The following is a 15,974-nucleotide window of genomic DNA, read 5'->3' on the forward strand; positions in this document are numbered from 1 at the left end:
AAATTTAGAGCTTTTAAATCTAAACATGCATCATTGTGACCAGTGGTCCAAGAACAGAACCCTGCTGAATACATGTGAGTACAGGATTCTCAACTGGGAGAGAAATACACAAATATTTGAGTTCTACCAGTGAACTCAAACCCCTTCTTGAGGTCTAAGATTTACACAGGTAAAACCAGGGTTGCTGTGCAGGTTCTACCAGAGAGGGAGAGGGTGAACTCTTACTTGACAAGGGCAACAAAAGATGGAGGAGATTGAATGTCAGAGGGTGGGGGTGTGGTATTAGCAAAAGACTGCCCTAAAGTGATAAGAAAATGGAGAGGGGGTGCAATCAAGTATCTGGACTGAGGACGTTTCTGAGGAAACAGGTGGTAAAGCTCGGATCATTGGTGATCTTTAAGACACGCAGGACTAGTGTTCGCAGAGTACCTGATCACAAAGAGGACTCATCCATCCCTCATCAGACTGAGAAGCAGAAGCAACATAATGACCAACAATCAACAGTCTCCAATCAAACTTATGGGCGTTTTTGAGAGAAAACGGAATAAAAACTGAACTCAGAGTGTTTTTGTTATCTTGCAACTACACTGTGAATTGTTATATCCACAAGACCACTGGATTATGACGGACCGGCCTATCTGAGTGCTAACCCGCACTAACAGTGCCAATGTAAACACACCCTGTGGTGTGAAATACATGTGGATTAGCTCTAGCTGCCATGGCATGCAGAGGTATGGTGGTTTGGAAGGATTTCTTTTTGTTTTTACCTTGAGGCCAAGGGTAAAAACAAAAAGTTTCTCAAGTTTTCCTTGTTCAAATGTTGGTTACATCTAGGATTTCTGCCGCTAATGCTAATGGATGGTAACCATGGCTATTGTTGGAGATACGCACGTAACGTCCTCCAGCACCAGCATCGACTGCAATCTAAAAAAAACCTCTTCCCGGGGCCGTAACCATGGAAACAGAAGCTGCAAGGTGCAGTAAACTGTTTGAAACGGTCAGGTTCTACTCCGCTGAACAGCATCTGCACGTGTGGGGAATGCAGGTGTCAGAGGCAACTTTAGCCTCCCAACTCATTTCCAACTGTTTTCGTCCCCATCTTTGACATCTTTGGAACAAATGTTTGGTTTATTCAGTGCTCACTCATCCCTCCTGGAGCTGTTGACTAAGAGAGAGACTCTACGATCTACGCCTGCTCTATTTTTAATCCGTTCCAAACTTGCCAAGAGCGTTTTCAGCCCTGCGGCGTTTCCTGCCTTTGCCTCTCCACATGTTTCAGCCTCCTCTCATCTCACCATCCCTCCCTCAATTCCCACCACTGTGGTATTGCAAAATGCACTAGTCTGAGTGGCCCATTTAGCATAAAATGAAGAGCTACCAGAGAGACAAATTTTCAACCAGATTGCAGCCAAATACACAAATAATGTGTTGTTCAGAGCCAAGGTTCTTTTTGCTGCTGTCATCTCCCTTTTGTCCCAGTTCTTCCCCTCTCCACAGTGATCGATGCCTCTCATCAGCTCGCAGTTACGACTCAGTTATTTCTTTCTCACTTTATTTATGTTCGCCGTGATGTTGCAATGGGAAGAGGTTTAATGGTTTTAGTGTGAACAGATTAGCACAGTCACCTCACAGCAACAGGCTTCCGTTTGGGGCTGGACATCTGTCTGTCCTCCTCTGTCTGGGTTTCCACACCATAGTCAGGTTTCCTCCCACATTCCAAACATGCACATTAGGTTGATTTATTGACTCTTATTTCCTCATTGGTGTGTGTGTGTGTGTGTGTGTGTGTGTGTGTGATATGTGGGCCCTGTGATGGCTTGGCCACAGTGTGTTAGAGGATCGGTTCCAGCAAATCTTCTGACCTTGATGAATGAATAAATTGGCAGCGGCGTCCTCATTTACACTTTAGAATTCATCTCGCTTTGGCCGGCGCAATGCAAGAGAAGCCGCCGGGCCATCAGACCCTGTTCAGCTTTACTCCAACGCTCTCTCCCCCAACACCACCACCTTCCATCTCCATCTTCCTGTCCTGCTAATCTGTGCCTCACCAAGCACACTCTTCTCCCAGTGAATCAATGACTCCTCCCTGGAGGCTGCGTCTCTCCGTCTGACTATGTTGAGCTAATTCTAAAAACCTGGCTGCACACAGTCCAACAGGGTTTGAACAGCAGTACCCTAAATTGCTGGGCCAGATCTGTCTCTTGGTCCTAGTAACCATGGAAACACTAGATATTCCTCTACATCCTGAGTAGAAAATAAAGTGCTCTTCTTTTAAGCCCCATGAAACCTTTTTTTCCCCTTAGAATAATTACATAAATAATCAAAGCCACAGCTCATATGTCTACATGTAAATAAGCAATTTTTCGAGCTAGACGTATTGTTTGAACCAGAAAATGTTACTTTAGAGTTAAATTAGTGTCTCCTGAATTCACACCCGAGAGGCAGTTAGCGTGTGTTTCGATTACGTTGCCAATGGTGCACATGTTTGAGCTCGATGAAGCAGCCGCCGGCGTTTCGTGAAGCGGTTTGACCGTTCAAGCTAAGCGCGGCGTACCCAGCTGTACCTGACAAAGGTTAGTCCTGCTGGAAAGAGAATGGCGCGCGCAAAATGCTACAGTTGCAAAATGTCAAAGCAATTACTGTCAGATGGATAAAAGATGGAAGTGTGCGCGGTTATCCGGGGTCACAACAGCGCATCCCTTTTCTAACTCTGCTTCTTTATGTTTTTTTCAGGTACCAAACCTCTAATATGTCATTCTGTTGTTCCTACTGTCAGACCTACAGACAGATAACCAGGAAGCGCTCATATCTCTGAGGGCCACTTTGGTATCTGTGAGCGGATGGACTGGGCTCTTCTATCTGAGGCTCTTTTAATGGACTTTCTAAACCTCTGAGCCAGAAGTCTTGTTGACCTTTAAGATCACTGAGGAACTTTTTGAGAGGGAAAAGGCCAATTTCCTGTCCGCTGATCCTTCCGTGAATCCAAACAGACTGATCTCCCAGCAGCCATGTGAGTTTATTTATGTGTTTTTGGGATTATCCCTTCTGACTACTATCATGGCAGCATCAGACATTCTACATGTTGGTCCTCTAAGGTAAAAATAATAAATATACCCGACATATCTTGGTAGTATTTATTTTTTGCATGCTAATTTATATACAGCACCTAACATCGCTCTTTGGGGTCCCAGCCTCAAGACATAATCAACAGTTTTAATAAACTCAAACATGTACACTGTAGAATTAAATCATAAATTGATATCCTACAGGCTTTTATAGCGACAACACTCTGACATTATGGCTCCATTCATCTCGCACACACACGCACTAATGGTGATAAATAATACAGATCGATCATGGGGTTGTAGTGTTGGCGTTCACTGGTTATTACGCATGCTCAGACTTTATGATTATTCTTCCCTACCCCATTCTCTCTCTCTGTCTGTCTGATCCCCCCCCCCTTACACACACACGTTAGGCAGCACATCTCCATCAGTGCTCAGAGAGGGATGGACCAGGCAGCAGGTCAATAAAACACACGTTTCCTCCCCGCAAAGCAGAGTGAGGAGGGCGCAGGTGGGATCGACCTTGAGGACGGAGACGCTGGTATCTGAAGAGATAAAAGACATGGACACGGAGAGGAAATGGAGATGGTAGAGGTTGACCGAGACTGAGGTTGACTGCGGCGGGATCTGCTGGTTTTCCGGAGAAGCAGGTGGGTCGATGTGGACGAGATGAGGCGGCTTTAACCTCGTGTTGTAGATCACGCACCTTACGGTGCGCTGATGGGATCCGGTTATGTAATGATTGCAGGTGACTCCTTGTGCATGTCTGTAGACTCACGCACGAGCCGTTAACAATTGTCTGAAGGGTCACGGGTCAGAGTATTATGGCTGGACACACTTACGTCCTTTTTTAGTGGAGGACGTGAACGCATCACGGCATTAACAGTCAGTCGGGTCGCATCGTGTTGAGGGAGATTTTATGGTAAATATATGAATCATTAAACTGATTCAGTCCGAGCCTTCATTTCCCTCCCTCCCTCCCGTCTATCTGTGTGTGTGTGCGTGTGCGTGTGTGTGTGTGTGTGGTGTGTGTGTGTGTGTGTGTGTGTGTGTGTGTGTGTGTGTGTGTGTGTGTGCGCGCGCGTCACATGGAGCGCATTGTAGGAACCTTTAACCTTGAGAAGAACATGCAGACGCTCATCTCCTAGTTCATGTCCATTTACATAATACAGTGTTCAAAGACCAAAGACACCCAATGTGATAAATTACACAAGATATGAGCTCTAATCAGCCTTAATGTGACCGTGAGGAAAGCTGACTGCATAATTGACCAATTAATAACAAATTTCTTGTTGGGCTTTGGAGCCCGAGAGGATGGTTATGAAAGTATTTTCTGTCAGATGCAGCCAGCCAAATTTCCTTAAAAACGGACTCACAACCAATACTCAAAGGTTTTGTGAGGTATGAAACAGGCTTTTAAATCAACGGCAGCGTTGCGTCAGCAGCCTCTCACAACCATAAATATTGCAGATTGTAAAGAATCACACTGGAACATCAGGTCCTTTTTTTTTGGCTTCCTGCGGTGAGCTGTAGTTGAAACCTCTGCGTCTGCTCTGCAGTGACAGGCAGTTAATGGCTGGATCATCTCAAATGTCATCAGCGCAGACCCATGCCTGCGGTTATTCTTTATCTTTACGTCCTCTTCAGTCCTACGGTTCCATTTCAGACCAGACTGGCGCTTAATTGCAGTATACTACAGGTGTGCCTGTTTGCATTTGGAAAATAAACAACTCAAAATGGTCAAACAGGTTCCTCAAAAATCAGACAGCGACCTATCCGGTGTAAAAGAAAGCAATTCAGAAGCTGCTTCTAGTAGAAGAGCTGAACCCAGCACTCAAAACACCATCATCACTTTTGTCATTTATATAAAGAACCTTGCAAGAAGTTTAACAACCTGAACATGACACATCGCTTCCAAGCAATGTCAGAAATGTAGAAATCAAAAAGTATTAGATATATTATTATACTTAATCAGTTCTGAACATTAGTACACAAGAGAGGGGATTTCATATTTAACAGCCCTTAAAATGTCATCTAAGGTTTTTGAACCTTAAATGCAGCAGCAGGAAGGGTTCCAAATCTGCGGTGTTCTGCTGCAGGGATCCATCGCTGGAGCAGCACCGGAGGAAACACATTTATGAGACATCTCCCCAAACACACTATGACCTAAAAATCAATTTGAATGTCGTTTTGTGTCTTGGTGATGGTGCAGAAGGGAAAGAGCGAGTGAGACGGTGGGGAGTCAAATGAGGCGCTGAGGAGTTACTTATGTAACCGTCATTGCCGGCAATCTCTAACCCAGATGAAGGTCACGTTGCTCCCATTGGATTCGCTCCACATGGCCGGTTCAGGGCGTGACTGGTTGCTATTGTGGTCTGCGATATTAACGGTATATGAGACATCAGGCAGCGCTCCAGAGGAGAGAGAGAGAGCGGATGCAGTGGGAGTGTAAAATAAATATTGCATTTGGCTCTAAAAGTGTCCTCTTTTTATATCTTGCAGTCTGTCGTCATTGAAGTTTTAAAATGGAGTCCACTCACCTCCTGAGTAGCTCTAAAAAAAGAGTGAAGATCCATCCCCACACCGTCACAGCTAAATATGCCACGCACACCCCCTACTCCCCTCAACCCGGCGTACATACGCACTTCCCCCAGCCGGGCGATGAGGGCTACGACGATGCCCCGTCATTCGAGGACTTTGGCTCGTTTCTGGAGGAGACCTCAGACAGGAAGCAGCTGACTGAGGCCAAGAGGTGGCCCCTGACCCTCTTTGGCTCCAAAGACAAGGACTCGACCAGCAAGCCTCAGAGCAAGGGGCCAGGAGAGGGAAGCGATGGTGCGGTGAAAGAAGGAAAGGGTGCCGGGAAGGGTGTAGGGCAGCAGCTGGCCAGTTTTGGGGAGGCGTCCGTGTCGGCATCTCGGCTCACCTGGTTGGGGCTGCTTGGTGCCGCGCTGGCTCACGGCTGTCTGATTGTCCTGACACGTTTGGCCTCCGACCGCTTCGCTCTGGGCCCCCTGTTTCTGCTCCTGGTTCGCTCCATCGTCCAGCTGCTCTCAGTGACTGTGCCGTTGCACAGGGGGGAGAATCCTTTCGGACCAGATGGATACCGTCTGCGTCTCCTCTGTTATGGCATGGCCTACTCCCTCGCTCTCTGCTGTGCTTACTCCTCCCTGACTTTCGTTTCTGTCGGAGCTGGCGTGACGACTTGGCGCCTCACGACCACAGCGCTGTCAGCGATGCTGGCGTTCCTGCTCCTAGAAGAAAGAGTGGGATTGACTGACGGGATCACCTTATCTGCAGGACTGTGTGGCCTCGGGCTCATTTTACTTCCCACAGAGGACGACAGCAATTCAGATGCACCCACAGACCCGGTTGTGTTCTGGAGGAGTGCTTTCGGATGGTCTCTTTCGGCTCTGGCGGGGCTGTGGATGGCTCTAGCGCTGGTCGGGTATCGCTCGCTGAAGGAGCGGGTGGGAGTGGGCACGGCGTTATTCACTGTAAGCTGGACAGGCTGCCTGCTTGCCCCGGCCTCTTTGGTATTGGTAGGGGAAGGTTGGTCCTGGCCAACAAGCGCTCCGGCCTGGGGCCTGGTCCTAGGACTGGCCGCCTGCTCGGTGGCTGCCTTTCTGGGGATGACACACGCCCTCACTCGTCTCCACCCAGCTCTGGTCTCTGCCTCTCAGAGCTTGGAGGTACCTTTCTCCATGCTGCTGCACCTGGCCGTGCTGCCAGCGGCCCCCACCGCACCAGAGGTTGTCGGCAGCGTGATGGTGATGCTGAGCGTTGGTTGGCTGGTGGCAATGAAGCTGCTACCCTCACGTGGTGCAGGCCGCCGCCCAAGAGAAGAGTATGAGGAGATTCTAGACTCGCCCATTAAATAGATATGTAGGTCTTCCTCTCACAGCACAAGATTGGATCCGATGGACACAAGAGACTGCTAAATGTTGACTGGAGCTTCATTTTTTATTGTCCTCTTCGCATCGTACCACTGATGTGTCGTTTGTTACTGTGACCTTGTGATGTGATATTAAAAGATTTCTGGACTACAACACATTTCTGAAGCACCTTGTCATCAGTATGTTGTTGTTATTCAGCTCATTCTCTTCACAGTAGTGGCTCATCGGTTACTTTTCATCGCCTGAGCCTCGGCCAAGAACCGACGATTAAGATCCGGATAGCAATAAGGGAAGAAGGAGTCACAATCAGAGGAAGAGTAGGTGGGTTGAAAGAGAGAAGGCCACAGGCTTGGCATGGAGAGAGGAACGTGTGATGGCAGATGACGACAATGGAGATCAAAGGGATGGAAGCCAGGGCTGGTTCTGCGCCTGGCCAGCTGGCTGATAATTCGGCGGTACGGGGAGCGGTTATTGCATTTGATGAGCACTGTCAGACACACGTGCACTGTCACTCTCCTCTTCTGGGAGGCTACCCCGTATTCCTCATCGCTCTCACTTCCTGTTGTTCCCATTCCTCTTCTGGGAACATTAACGATAAACCCTCACTAAAGCTCCTGCCACACCAGACGTAGAGGGAATTCCTGTGTAAATAATGCCGTCAGTGCACGAGTGCAAGCTCTCCAATAAACAGTTGCCATAGACCGGTTGTGATTACATGTAATTCAGAAAGCACTTACATACAAACGCCTCGTCGTATTCTGTGGAAACTCCAGTCCAAAGCGGCCAATGTGAGGTTTATATTAATGTGTGTCTGTGGCCGCAGGAGGGTTTGGCAGCAGTCTAACAGCCCTGGCAGCGTTTTGTGTATCATAAATAGTTGAAGCATTGTGAGCCGCGGCCTCGTTAGCATCCAGAGTCTTAAAGCATCTGATTCCAGGGCGAGGTCTTGAACACAATTAAAAGTGATTTACGACATTTTTTTTAACGGCTCTCGGGTATTTGCACACTGCACAAGCGCCGAGGTAGAGGTGTAAAATGTGGCAAATGCAGCAAAGGCTATGACTGAGTCAGACCCACGAATAACAGCAAAACTTCAGCCTGTAAAGGAGTTGATTGCTGTGGGGGAGGAAGGAGGAGGAAACCTTTTTCAAAAAGACTGTTTAATAGTATTTTAATTCATGTTATAGTGAACCCACAACATTTGTGGTACATACAAGTTGGTTACAACAAGAAAAAGAAACAACAAGCTCAGATAGTTAATTAAAAATTCTGTGTACGGTATATACAAAATGATTATGACCAAAGTCTCCATCATTCTTCTGCCCCTGGTTTATGTGTCTCCTCTGTCCTTCCTCTGTGTTCCTACCTGCTCTAACACTCTACTCAGCTGCAGGTGCACCGTCTGCAGCTCTGTTGCTATGGCAACCAGGGCCCGTTTGACCGTGGCCGTGTCCGGCAATGGAGTCATGTCTTGCTCCCTCAGAAGAGGAGACGCCGGCTTCGTCCCCGACCCGTACGCCGCCCCTAAACCTTCTGGCGTCTGTGTTGGCTGGTGTCTGATCTTGCTCTCCGCTCCTCCCAGAGGTGTCCCACTGCGGCTCCAACTGTCCTCCAACCTCTCCAGCAGGGAGTTCCCCTCGTGGCTTCGGCGGAGGAGGTGCTGCATGGTGGCGTTCAGGTTCCTCTCCCTCTGGGTCTCCTCCTCCCTGAGCTTCAGCAAGTCTTGCTGCAGCCAGACCCTCACCTGCTCCATGTGCAGCCTGTACACTGACTCCAGGCCAGGTAGACCCTTCCCCTTGACCAGCTTGTCCAACTGAGTCCTGAGTGAGACCATTCCTCCACAGCACTGACCCAAAGAGTCCAGCAGCACGTTCTGCCTCATGTGGGAGTCCTCCAGGGCGATGAACAGCCTGTCCCAGTTGGAGAACTCCTCAGCTTTGCATGGCATAGGTGTGGCTTTCTCTGTCAATTAGCAAAAATGTTAAAAATAAAAGAAAACCTACAAATTTCTGACACACAAACCAGAAATATTATTTATGAATCCAGAAGTTCATATATAGTAGTAGTTTGAAAATATACTTAAGGGTGGCACATAGGGACAAAATCAATATTATCGGGGTCATGCAGTGATGGAATCTGAATATATGTACTCTAATACTTTAAATCAGTCAAACCTCTGAATTAGATGTCAAATAAAACTCAATTAGCACATTCCTCTTCCTCATTACATAATATTTGCCGTTGCCAGGACTCCTGTGAAAAAGGTGTTACCGCTGTAATACGCTGTGACACGTGAATTTCCCTGATGTGGGATCAATAAAGTTGATCCTATCCTTAAAGTGGGATTCTCCTTATTTAGCAAACATTGCTAAATAAGAAAAAATGTAAATTAAACTACTGCCCATGATAAGCATTTAACCTTTGGATTATTTAGTGTTAGTATAAGAGTGTTTTTAAAGCGTAGCTTTATTTTCCTATGTTTCCCCACTAAATGTTTAGAGATGAAGCATGATAAACCAATAAATATATGTATATTTCTGACCCTTTTATTTGTGAACTGGTCCTTCTTTCTTCAGTTTGCAGAGAAATAGGGTTTTTATGGTGTTGGCTCCATCAAACTTAAAATGTAAATGCATCAAAGCCACAGAGATTTTGGGTGTATTGTATAAATTGTAAAAATTGTGCAAAAACTGGTCCATTTAGGGCACATTTACTATAAATAAAACTGGGTTTGCTTGCCTAACAACCACTGAAATTATTTTCATGAACTCATGAAAGACATGGGAATTCCTTCACAGCAAAAAGTAACAGGATGACTAAAATCACTCACCCCCCTGCTGGTCCTGAGAGATCTCGTTATCATAGTTGTCAGCGTAGTTAGCTTCATATTCTGCTTGTTTCACACATGTGGAGGCGCCCAGACAGCCAAGGACACACAAAACGTGCACAAAAGAACACACATGCATAATGAAGGTTGGTGCAGACCCTGATTTGCAGCCTCCTGGTTTTGTCACCCCCGTCACCTCGCAGGCACCGCGCACTGACCCGGCTGCCGTGGGCCGGAGTTTATAAGAGAAGATGAAGGGAAGTGAAGGTGGGTGGGACAGAAGAGGGGAGCTGTGGAAGGTGGGTGAGTAACAGAGGTTCTGGGGCAATAGTCAGACTGGGGAGAGAGTGGGGCATTTTGGTGAAACGTGTTTGTGCTAAATGAAGAAAGTTGGGCTGAAAAGGAGGTGACGGAGGCCCAGCTGGCAGCGGGAACAGCAGTAAACTCAAACACAGGACTTTAGATGCATCTATATTTCACTCTTATCAAACGCGAAAGAAAATTGGTCATCTTTGACCCGGAAGGGCAGAACCTCCACGCATCATATGCTAAACAAAAGAACAAAAGCAAAAAGCATTTGCATCAATAAAAAACAGAATCTCTATTCTTTTGATATTTTATTACACGATCATGTCTTATGGGGGGGTGTTGAAACAGATTCACACAAACACCTCATATATACGATATATATATATATCATCTTACTAAATATAAAGATACTTTGACAGTTGAAGACAGCTTAAATAACAGAAAAAGGCATACATGAGCATCAAAAACTGACCTTTCCCCATCAGCCATGTTTGGTAAAGGAGTCCAGTACCCTAAAACCTACAGTAGGAGGTATATTGGTCCTAGTCTGTTTTTACAGCCCTATTTGATAAAAGCAACTCTGCAGTATTGCTGATGTATTTTTAGCTTTCATGTGTCAATACTGACATTTCTCTCCTTGCTGCCGTTGCATTTTCCCTGTTATCCTGCTGGATGTTTGAATCACCGGACCGTTGACAGATCCTGATGACTTTGGAAGCAAACAAAGTGTTGGACAGGCGACAGGATTAAACTGCAAAAGTGGAGCAAGGTCGAGGTTAGAGGAAGAGCCTACTCTCTGCAGACCTCCAGACTGAAGATCTGAGAGTGCCACTGGTTTTAATAGCTGCAGAGGGATTCAGTGAAGTGAGGACAGACAGGTTTATCTCAGGAAAAAAAGGCAACCTGCAGAGGAAGCAGGGGAAATAAGAGTCCCCTTTGAAAAATGTATGCAGCAACCTTTCCTAGTTCCACAAAATTGCAAATATTTGGAGAGATGGGCAGCACATGGGACACTGCCGTGTAGTTAATGTTGTCAAAAACAGTTCATTTAGCATTTAAAGGGTCCTAAACGTCATCACATGACTCGCAGCTACATTAACCAGCAGCCACCAGACGTTGATTACAGCTCCAACCGCCACCACGCCTACATTTTAAGATGTCAGTTGCGCGAAAGAAGACCAGCTGGGAGTGGGAGGAATGGACAGAAAAACATGATGGAGAGAAGAGATGAAGCGGTAGAAGTCAGAGATGGGTGACAGAAATGGACTTTTGCTTTTAGACAGGCAGGAAGCACTGTAGATGCTTGCCGGGCCCACAAAACCAGAGACAAGTGTTGTCAGCAGAGATTATGGTGACCGGAAGCAGATGGGAAGAACAGAAGCGGGGCAAATCGAACAATAACAGAACATGGGCCGGACCTGGAAGAGCAGGGTGTGCCGCTGTTGTGCCCCTGATATTTACATGGAGCAGAAAGTGAGCCAATACGGCCGGACCAGCGCTATATTCATTTGAGCTTTTCCAGCCAGTTTCCCCGACACCACGGTGAGGCAGGGGTTCCCCCGCAGAGAAAATGGACATGTGGACATGGAAATATTTACCCATTTGGCCTAGCTGAGGACTTTATAGTGTTGGCTCTGTTGCCAGGGAAACACCCATTTAAGTATGATGGAACGCACTTCATGCAGGAGAATAAAGGACTTGTTCAGCCCGGTGCTTTTGTCACCTCATGACACCTCGTACGTCCAATGGAAAATGACCTCAGCTTGTAGAAACATGACTCAAGGGTGCAGAAATCTGCAAATACCTCGCTTTAAAGGGTGTCGCAGGTTCGGTTTGGGGGAGCTGAGGTGGGCACACCAGTCAGAGACGGACAAAAATGTACACTACGCTGGCAGGTGACACCATTTACACACCAAAAACAAGACACACACACGTTTGGCACAAAGAGTTGGCGAGACAGCGTGTTTAGATGTTGGTAGGGCTTCACAGACCTCAGTAATTAACGTCGACACCTACTTCCTGGGGTCGACGTCAACCATATAACCAGTCACAGGCTAAATTTGGTGTGGTACTATTATCGGGTCAATTTAATACACACGATTAGACCCAAGGATGGGATTCATTAAAGTTGCTTTTAATGATTATGTAACCTTTTTAATATCGAGGTGACATCTCGACCGCCACCGTCCTCCTCTAAGGAGCCACATCTCCGCCGCTTGTTGATGACTCCTGGATACCTTCTCCGTTAATGGCTGCCGGCTCTTGAGCTTCATTGATTGGCTGGTTTTCACCCAAGCAATTGGTCGTCACGGTTACCGCCGTCATGTTGTCTGTTGTTGCGGCCTCATTTGAGGTTCCGCTGCGCTCAGAGGGTGAAGCCATCGTTGTGTGGGTACGTGCACCACCGGTGGCTGCAGCTCCCGCTCCCTCAGTGGTCCTGAGGGACGAGATGGGATCTGCTGGGCAGGGCTCCAGATCTGACTCTTGATCGATTGCTCGACCAGGTGTCAGCGTGTTGTTGTTGTTGTTGTGCAGATCAAGTGGCGGCACGTCCTCGCTTGTTTTTTCAGTTCCAGGTGGTGCATTCACGGTCCAAGAGTCCTGGTCAAATTCTGGAAGTCGGTGGACATTAATGGCATGTGGGTGGAGCCTGCCAGGCTCGTTGGCTACATGGTTGCTACAGGATTGTTGACTGACTTCACTACCACCGGCTGACTGCCAGTTATTGGAGCAGAACACTGCTGGGATGCTGCAAGGACGATAAAAACACCAGCAAGTGAGCTGCAAACTTCTGGACGAGTTCTGGAGTGGAGCTTTTACTAGACAGGTAATGTGGAAACTTGAATTTCATTTTCCATTCAATGAGCAGCTGTACGCACCTGGCCAGGTGTTTCTGAAGATCCTGAGTGTGCTGGTTGCACTGGTCAAAGTAACTGGCCTGAGCCTCCACAAAGTCAGTGAGGATTTGCATGTGGTTGGTCTACAATTCAGAGGGCAAAGTTCATGAACACAATCATATTCCTGTCAGAACAGCTGGTGTTTCACTGAGAGGAGCCATCAAAGACTCGAGGGTGACAAAATATTAGGAATACTCTGTACAATCCTGAATTATAGCGATTATGTTATAAATAATGCACATCTGTTATACATACATGAGTCTGGCCGATTCCTTCCACAACCTGCCGAGTAACTTCTGACTGACGCCTGAACAGACTCTCGCATATTCTCAATTCCATTTCTGCCTACAAACACACACACACACACACCTGCTATATAATTACACCCATATACATTGTATGACAGTATACGTCATTATTAATATAAATAAATAAACCTTAAATTCTAAATTATTCTAATGTGGGTGGTTTTTTGAAGCATAATTCTGTCCATTCCTCCCACTCCCATGGATTACAGCTGGTCCTGTGTGTATGCAAAGTTAAATGTGATCTCACCTGAGAGATTTCCTGAGCCCACATCTGAGTGAATGATTGAAAGCGGAGAACCAAAATCAGCCACGTTAAGGACGATAATGCTTTGTTTTTTTAAAATCATATGTTTACTGACCTTTAACCATCTGACACGCAGGAAGCTGAACATGAAGGAGACTTGAGACAAATAGTCGGTTTCCACTGGGTTCATGTTCAGGTTCTGTCCCAGGAAAAAACAAGGTGCAACCAGACAGATTTACAAATGGTTAAACTGTTCCACCACATATCTGTAATATAATAAAGTTACAATATTAGTGTAACACTCACAGTGGCCTCGCTTTCAGCCTCGTGGGCTTTCTTCAGTCTGGTTTTAGCGATGTCCAAATCCAAGCGCTTGTTCAGCAACATCCTGCGTTCATCCTGTGAAAACACATAAACACACACACACACACACACACGTACACACTTAATAAAAAAACCCCAAGACTACCAGTAACCAATGACATATAAACTACAACATGGAATAAAAGGGATGTAAAAATTAGCTTTAGAACCTACAGAAAGGTGCCAGAGTTCATATTAAAGAGTGTGTGTGTGTGTGTGTGTGTGTGTTAACCTGTATGGATCTGTACTCTGCATCTGTGAAATTCCTCAGAGGGGTGAGGAAGAGGATGTTGGTACTCTGGACAAATTTTCTCTCTGCCTCACCGAGCTGCTTCTGAGCCTCTCCACATCTGAGCAGAGCCTTTCCTGAGGACAAAACACACACTCCCACATTAAAGAGAGGACAAACTTACACATACACACTGCATTAGTGTCTCTCTAAACCCTATTTTCCAACATACTCACCATATGGGGTGTTGGGCCCCATTTCCAGCCCCGCCTGGATCATTTGCTCCCCCAGTGACTCTTGTGCACGAGGTCGCGATGGGATTCTCCAATCCAGCTGCTCATAAAGCCGATCTTCGAATCGCGATCCTGTTAAAAAGACATCCAAGTACACGTTTCTGAACATCACAAAACTTCTAAATCACCTCTGATGAACACTGACACACCCTGAGAATGGACCCCCTTTTAGTCTCTCCTGGTTGGCACACACTGATTAAGATAAAAGAAAAAAGCCTCTGAAGAATATCACATCTGCCAGCTGAGGGGGTCCTCTTATTGATGTAATTACACTCATAACTCCATTAGCTCAAGTAATGGATTGCGAGACGAGCGGACGTGATCTGGAAATAGCGCAGGTCATCTTCAGAACATGGGTCGGCAGGATGACCACCTATTCTTGACATGCCAGAAAGTCCTTGAATTAAATATATTTGTCCTGTGGATGGACCTTAAAAAGAGAACTACTGTAAACAGGAAGGAGCCCAAATACGTACATCTCTATAGACAAAATATAGTGGATAAAAATAACCCAGTGGACATCTATAGACACAAAACACGTCCCCAGATATGATAATAACGCAGGCCGTGGTCTCACCGGGGTTAGGCTGCAGTAAAACCTCTGTCTGAGAGACGATCTTGTCCGTGCAGGTCTTGGTGGCGTCTGCCAGGGCCAGCAGCTCCTCCAGCCCAGGATCCAGCTCGGTCCGGTCCGCCTGGCCGAGATTCTCCCCCGTGTACTAAAGCAGAACCACACCTCGACTTTGCTGACCCACGCACACTCGCGAGCACGTCGCTAACATCACATTGACATCCCAAAGACTACAAAGCGTCCGTACCTGGACAGCCCGGTTGATGAACTGACCAGCATCCGCGGCCAAGCGCGTCAGCTCCATGACGGCGTCCTCAAGGTCGCCAACCGACCTCGGTCCAGAAGAACTTCAGTGGCTCCGCTATTCGTAGCAGAAGGACCAAAAGCAACAAGAGCCTGACCTCGACATGGCTGCAGCAGCAGGACAGATTAACTTGAGCAGGAAGGCGGCGCGCAGGCGAACACCTGCGTGAGCATCGCCCGGTCAGCGAGGCGGAAACGAATTAAACCGCTTTTAAAAACGAAAACACGTGAAATTCAAGAGTCAGATAAAAGTTTCTCTTTTTCCTTGTTAAGATCCAGACGATAATTACGTTATTTGTGCTCCGAAGACGCAATAACAAGTATGCTCACGTGACCCGGAAGTACGATTAGAAGCCAAAATAAAGCCGACGTTTGAATGAACATGTCAATAATTTTTCTTATTTAAAATAAATATATCAGATAATTTAAATACAGCTTAGCACATATTAGGATAAGATTTAAACTATTTTAAACATGATCTCAATTAATGAATAATCTACAGTAAGCTATACGTTTGAATCTCAGGCCTTCTATGACGCCAAAAGATTGTTTATTTATTATTAAAAATTATATATTCCCCTTACTTTTCCCAAGATTAAACTTCTGCACTGCACATGTAAAAATATCTGCATCATACACACAGCTAAAAATGAAGTTTGCTCACTGATA

General features: G+C 46.5%; 3 protein-coding genes and 1 long non-coding RNA gene across 4 annotated transcripts; 2 read left to right on the plus strand and 2 right to left on the minus strand.

The window, feature by feature from the left end:
* The first annotated feature begins 3,470 nt into the window (after window positions 1–3,470).
* On the plus strand, window positions 3,471–7,118 carry slc35g2a (solute carrier family 35 member G2a). The gene is made up of 2 exons (XM_057059549.1): window positions 3,471–3,715; window positions 5,568–7,118. Exon 2 carries the CDS (start codon window positions 5,591–5,593, stop codon window positions 6,944–6,946), a length of 1,356 nt encoding a protein of 451 aa, XP_056915529.1. The 5' UTR covers window positions 3,471–3,715; window positions 5,568–5,590; the 3' UTR covers window positions 6,947–7,118.
* Window positions 7,119–8,104: 986 nt separating this feature from the next.
* On the minus strand, window positions 8,105–11,923 carry LOC130512943 (pentraxin-related protein PTX3-like). Its single transcript, XM_057011445.1, has 2 exons — window positions 9,792–11,923; window positions 8,105–8,923 (listed from the first exon to the last, which is right to left on the minus strand). Exons 1-2 carry the CDS (start codon window positions 9,925–9,927, stop codon window positions 8,292–8,294), a joined length of 768 nt encoding a protein of 255 aa, XP_056867425.1. The 5' UTR covers window positions 9,928–11,923; the 3' UTR covers window positions 8,105–8,291.
* LOC130512969 (uncharacterized) lies at window positions 8,916–9,507 on the plus strand. The gene is made up of 2 exons (XR_008946570.1): window positions 8,916–9,345; window positions 9,410–9,507. It is a non-coding gene; the product is annotated as an uncharacterized LOC130512969 (long non-coding RNA).
* A 287-nt stretch (window positions 11,924–12,210) lies between the features above and the next one.
* On the minus strand, window positions 12,211–15,634 carry LOC130540410 (endophilin-B1-like). The gene is made up of 10 exons (XM_057059541.1): window positions 15,250–15,634; window positions 15,009–15,150; window positions 14,375–14,503; window positions 14,142–14,275; window positions 13,853–13,945; window positions 13,662–13,745; window positions 13,550–13,573; window positions 13,250–13,339; window positions 12,977–13,077; window positions 12,211–12,846 (listed from the first exon to the last, which is right to left on the minus strand). The coding sequence occupies exons 1-10, from the start codon at window positions 15,304–15,306 to the stop codon at window positions 12,291–12,293; spliced, it is 1,410 nt and encodes a 469-aa protein (XP_056915521.1). The 5' UTR covers window positions 15,307–15,634; the 3' UTR covers window positions 12,211–12,290.
* Window positions 15,635–15,974: the final 340 nt, after the last annotated feature.

This window comes from Takifugu flavidus, chromosome 16, assembly GCF_003711565.1.
Source record: "Takifugu flavidus isolate HTHZ2018 chromosome 16, ASM371156v2, whole genome shotgun sequence".
Lineage (NCBI taxonomy): Eukaryota > Metazoa > Chordata > Actinopteri > Tetraodontiformes > Tetraodontidae > Takifugu > Takifugu flavidus.